Source organism: Manis javanica, chromosome 6 (assembly GCF_040802235.1).
Source record: "Manis javanica isolate MJ-LG chromosome 6, MJ_LKY, whole genome shotgun sequence".
NCBI classification, from domain to species: Eukaryota; Metazoa; Chordata; class Mammalia; order Pholidota; family Manidae; genus Manis; species Manis javanica.
The window spans coordinates 69,649,603-69,655,411 of NC_133161.1; the positions used below are offsets into that span (position 1 = coordinate 69,649,603).

General features: G+C 39.6%; 1 protein-coding gene across 1 annotated transcript; it reads right to left on the reverse strand.

The window, feature by feature from the left end:
• Positions 1-222: 222 nt before the first annotated feature.
• On the reverse strand, positions 223-4,482 carry GNG11 (G protein subunit gamma 11). Its single transcript, XM_017662376.3, has 2 exons — positions 4,003-4,482; positions 223-650 (listed from the first exon to the last, which is right to left on the reverse strand). Exons 1-2 carry the CDS (start codon positions 4,096-4,098, stop codon positions 525-527), a joined length of 222 nt encoding a protein of 73 aa, XP_017517865.1. The 5' UTR covers positions 4,099-4,482; the 3' UTR covers positions 223-524.
• Positions 4,483-5,809: the final 1,327 nt, after the last annotated feature.

The following is a 5,809-nucleotide window of genomic DNA, read 5'->3' on the forward strand; positions in this document are numbered from 1 at the left end:
TTCTCACTCAGTTCCCTAATAGTTAACATTAGATCCAAAGCATTCCGGACAGAACTCAGCACTGTAAACCTCCTGAGATATGAAGCAGAAAGGGCTGGGTTGGGGACCTGATCTATCAAACCACCAAATCTTTTGATACATATTCCAAACACCCAAAAGATTATGGGGAGAAATATAAAAGTTAATGCAAAAAAAAAAAAGCTTTCTTAAATTGCTAACATGCATTTTCCAATGATAAAACTTTATTTGAGGCATCAAGCAATATACTGAAAGAGGTGAGTCATGCACAAGTAATGTCTTCATTTCCATAATTGTACATTTGATACTCTCTGCCCTCTTAAAAAGGGTGTGTGGTGAGCAAAGATGAGAAGCACATAGTTTTTATACATAACCATATCTATATGTGTTTTAAAAAAGTCTCCTTTTAATTTTGTTTTTCTTCTTTAAAAGGCATGTTGGTTTTATTTTGGAAAACTAAAACAAACTAGTTCTTCCACTGAGGACAAAGTTTCTCTGACAGTTATTTATGAAATAATACAGCTGCCTTTCTCTTTAAAGGGATTTTTGTCTTCAGGAATTCCTTTCACCAGAGGATCCTCTCCAGAATGTTCTTCAATGTAGTTCTTTATTTCTTCAGAACATTTAGACACCTTAACAGAAAAAAGAATGAATTAATTAGGTCAGGATTGTTCAACTTTTGTCACCTACCCTCTAGTGAAATTAATGTAATTGAATACAATCAGCATTTTTAAAAAATTAATGGAATAAAAATATTAGAGCAAAGAACAGAGCATATATAGCATATATGAATATATAGAGATTATGAAATATATTTCTTACTATAGTCAGGATCAAATAAGCTTCAAATTTACTGTACTAAGAAGATCACCCCCAGCAATTTCTATGCATTGTGCCTCATATGATGTCCTTCTGCTAAAATACAATGTGTCCACAATATTTTAGGAACTAAAACATACTCCATTTTCAATTTTTCATGCTAATGAACAGGTGTGCAGCAGTAGATAATCCCCAAATGTTTTGGGGTGTGTCCTGCCCAAATCCTCATTTATTAGGGGTGTGTACCATGTCCTGCAATTTCACAAAATGATAGAAGCATTGGGGAAAGAGTGACTCTGGAAAGGTTGAAGTTGCCCAATGATTCCTCCTGTGATTCTGATCAGAATTCCTTCCCATTGCTGGAGGGCAATGATCATAATAAAAGACTTATCTGGGGATTACTAGGCTTATCTGTGTTTGTGTAATTAGTTGAAACTGTTTCTGAATGGAGAAAGGATTGAACAGTTTCTTCAAAAAGTTTGATTTTAGAGGTAGGTGATAAGAGTGAGTTAAAAAAAAAAAGAATAGAAAGGAATGGAAAACTAACAAGTATTAGTGTCTTAACAAGACCTGCATTATTCATAAGAAATTAAAAGTACAAATTATGGAAGCTCCAGGAAATTCCAAGACCTAACCTAGGCAAATACTCTCATTGAATTTGTAATCTAGATTAGCAATCCTCAAACTATTTTCACGGTGATACTAAAATATGCTTGCATACACATCCCAAAATGTGTATAATTATTTACTTATAAACAAATGCAGATACTACTGTGTTAATATATAATGCATAATTGTAAAACATAAACTGGAAATTATACAAATATGAGATTTAAAAGTAACCCAAAGTAGAAATTTTAATATTTTACTCCCAACCCCAAAGACTCTTTGAATACCAGTGTGGAAGCCACTGATCTAAAATTTAAAATTAGATGATGGGGCAAAATGAAAATCTTTTCAAGTACCATTCTCCCAGGTAACATTTGCTCTACAGTGTTGCTGGCAATTACAATGCATGCATTTTAAATGAATTTTTAAAAGCGATAATGCTAGTATCCATAAGCTGGACTCTATTGCCCCAGGTAAATTTGTGGATCAGATTCAAGTTACCTCAAATTTTACCTGTTCTTCATTAGGTTTACAAAGAGATCTGCAACCCCCAAAAGAGAAAAATTACTCCTCTGATGCCTTTCCTTCTATGATCAAGAGGGTATCTTTGAACTATTAGCTGGAGCCAGAATTGAGCCTGTGAATTTTACGTCCTTGGCCTCAGTAGAGCACACAGCTCAGACACGAACAATTTATTGACAGAATAATAGACTTTGCATCAGAAGACACGTGCTTGAGTAACTGCCCTATCATTATCTCTGAGATCTTAAATGTGGAGATAGTTAGCCTCATTGGGATTTAAGCTTTTTATCTTTAACAGTGAGAGGGTTCAATAATCTCTAAGAACCATAATATTTCTCTAGCATTAATGCTCTAAAATTTAAAGTGCGTAATAAAATGTGTCTGAATATTATTACTAGGACTTAGATGCCTCTGCCTGAGATTTTCTCTCCCCCTGCTGTGTGGCAGAAACGTGGTTTCTGAGGTTGGACAGCTGATCCAGAGGGGTGTGTCCTAAGAAGCGGCAGTGGAGAGCAGGCAGGGAGGAACCGCTAATGAATGTTACCTTTAATTTCTTCAGTCAGCTGCATCCAGACCCCTGCCCAATTGTTAATTTGAAGCTTTAAATAACTAAAAGATGCGTGTCTCTTTGTCTCCCTTTACTTCTGCATCGTGACACCAGATTTTAGATATTACAAGTTTGTACACTTCAGTGTATGCAACTCAGTTTAACATGTAACCGCTAAGATTCATTGTGTGAAAAAAATCTAAGTGGTCAACACATGTTGTACTGTGGGCTTTTGTCACCCATAAAATGGGTCCCTTAACTCAAGAAACAAGCCTATTCAGTGGTTCCTGTCATAGCATTTTTCCTTTAACTATAGTAGTATTTTCAAAGCTAAAAACTCTTCAACATGGATAGAAAGGACTTTGCACTCCAAAATCTAGGAAGAGTAGGGATTTGGAAGTGAAAGCTTCAATGTGAGAAATGAAATGTGTGAGGAGTAAAACTCAGAAAAGCCTGCGTCTTCCAAACATCACTCAGAATGTGCATCGTGAGAAATACGACTCGTGCCATGAATAGATTTACCATAACTAGAACAGGAAGGCAAGTGAGCACACTTCCCATACTTGCTTCATTTCCACTGTTTTTCTTAAAATTTTTTAGTATTAAACCTAGAGAAATAAAACCAGTTTAAGTTTTTGGAGAAATTGGACAATGGAGAAAGAGCTAGGTAATTTACCTAAAAATACATCTCCCCAAAAATCTATTTCTGGACTACAAATTGCCTGAGTGAGGGAAAAAAGAAAGAAAGGAAGGTCCCTATTACCAGTTAAGAAATTGATGCAATTTTAGTGGAGACTTCTGAACATGGGAGCGTATGTTCTCAATTTGCAGTCCTTTTCATTAGTCCCTAAACTTTTTAATCATGATCACTACAGGGGAATTTTCATAGGCACCTATATACATATTGATAAATTAATACAGATGCTGTATTAGTTCATTGTGCACATTTATAAAACAAATCATGGGAATTAAAAGGTTGTGCTTTACAAATAAATACAGACATTTTAATGTTTTGTTCCCAGGCCCAAAAGCGCTATTCATTGCACACCTCTGGAAAGCTCTGGTGAAATTTAAAACTAGGTAATTCAAGACTTCAAATTGTGATTTAAAAAAAATTCAAATACCATTCTTTCCCATAGCGAAAAGGCCATCTGCTTTTTCCTACAGCTTGAGTTTTTCAAACTAATTGTCTAACTGCAGGCAGAATTTCTTGTCTATTTCCCCCATTCTAGGTTCCTCCAAAGTTTGGACCTTTGGCTTTAAATTTTTCAGTGGATCATCGTCCTCTCCTTTACGTCCTATGATTTCCCCGCATCAACTGGCAGTTTCCAGACACCACCAAAGCCCTACCTCAGGATATACTTAAAAACAAACAAACAAACAAACAAAAACAAAACAGAAACAAAAAATCCTGTTATACTGTAATAATCCGGAAAAGCTGATTGGTTCATTTCAGAGAAGGCAATCTTCTGGGGCAGCCAACTTACCTGCTGTCTCTGCAACTTCACTTCTTTGCGAAGTTGCTCGACTTCCATCTTCAGCTTTTCCTTTTCGGACAAATCTTCGATGTGAAGGGCTGGCATTTTCGCCCCAGACCTGGGCCCAGGGACAGCTCTGTAAGCGGAGCAGCTGCAAGTGCTGCAAACCGCGGCGCGTTCCAAACAACTGCGGAGCCTGCGCACCCCGCCCGCCCGCGCAGGACGTGCCGCCTCCCGCGCGGCGGTCCCCAGAGCCCGAGGGCCCAGCTGGCCCCCGTTCCTGCCCTCACGCCCGGCTCTGCGTCCCAGAGTTTTAAGACTGTGCCTTCCTCTGGTCCCCGCGCGTCCGCCAGCGAGGCCGCCCAGGGAGCCCGGGAGGGTGACGACTGAGAGGCGCCCAAGGTCCCGCGGGGACGCCGCCACGCCCGGGGACCGGCCTGGGCGGGGGCCAAGGGCTGGGGCTGCGCTAGCCCACTTTCCTGGAGAAACAACTGAAGTTCTAGTTTTTGTTCCTTTTTTTTCCCCGTTCCCAAGTCACATCCGGGCTTTGTGAAACAAGAAAAGGAGGACACCCTGCAGGAAATAACGGTCCTTCACCTCTCCAAGTTTCAAAAATACACGGCATATAGTTTTCCCTGTTATATGCACGCTTACTGTGGGAAACGTGGACGATTAAGAAAAGGCCCAAGAGGAAAATGAAACCTAGCAGTAATCTCACACACCGCCTCTGCTGATGTATATCCATCCAGTCTGTTAAATGCCTGAAAAGGATTTACACATTTGGGGACAAAAGGGGCTTCGCGGTGTGAATATTGTTGCACAGCCATTCTCTGGTATTGACAAACCGTCCACACCCTCAACAGCAGAGTTTTTCTTTCTTTAGGGGGATGTGTTGTACTGTTTGGAGGGTAAGCAGATGATACTACAGGAGACAGAAGCACGTATCCTCAGAGTCCTTACCGGAAAGTGTTGCTCCACTCCCCATCTGCCAAGGTTTGCGTGACCCTTGACACCAAGGGTTTTGAATTCCTGGCTCAAGCACCTTCCCGGATATGGGCAGCAGATTCACTTATTGGTTTCTCCACTTTCTGGAAAGCAGTATTATACGTCTAAATGCCACTTTGTAAAGCCAGGAAAAGTGTCTGTTGGGACAAATATTTACCTGCAGTATAAAGTTTCCCTCTGACTGTAAACTAAAACTTTGTAAATGACCCTCAAAAGACTAGCAGAAATATAAAGTATGAATGTAGGTAACCTTCGCAAGCAGTCAGATATTTCTTTCTCCCCAGATTACTTACTGCCTACAGGGTCAAATTCAAGTTAAGAGTGGAGCCTTAGCTGAATATTTCAGGGGACTTGGCCTTAGACATCCACTGCCACTCCTTGCTTTGTAAGAGGTTTTTGTTTGTCTATAATTTCTGTCCAGGCTCCACCCACTTATCCTCAATGACTATATCAGAGTGAAAGAAACAATGAGCTACTTGAGTTCTCCTGGATTCTAATCCCAGCACTGATGCTGGCCATTGCCAGAAAAGTCACATATTTTTTCTGGCCTTTTTTTCCCCCCCTAATTTGTTAAATATGTGATGGGGTTAGGGGTGGGCTGAATTACCTAAGATATTTCATTTCTAACTGTATTTATATATCTACATTTTTACAGAAAAAAGTGTTTAGGAGATTCTTTTTCTGTATTTGAAGTACCACACATTCCAGAATTTCCCAGGCCCAATAAATTAGATTAGCTGCCAGAGTTTTCTCGGTTAGCAAGCAGTGAGCCAAGACAATAGCTCAAATCTGTTTCCAAAACTAATTCATT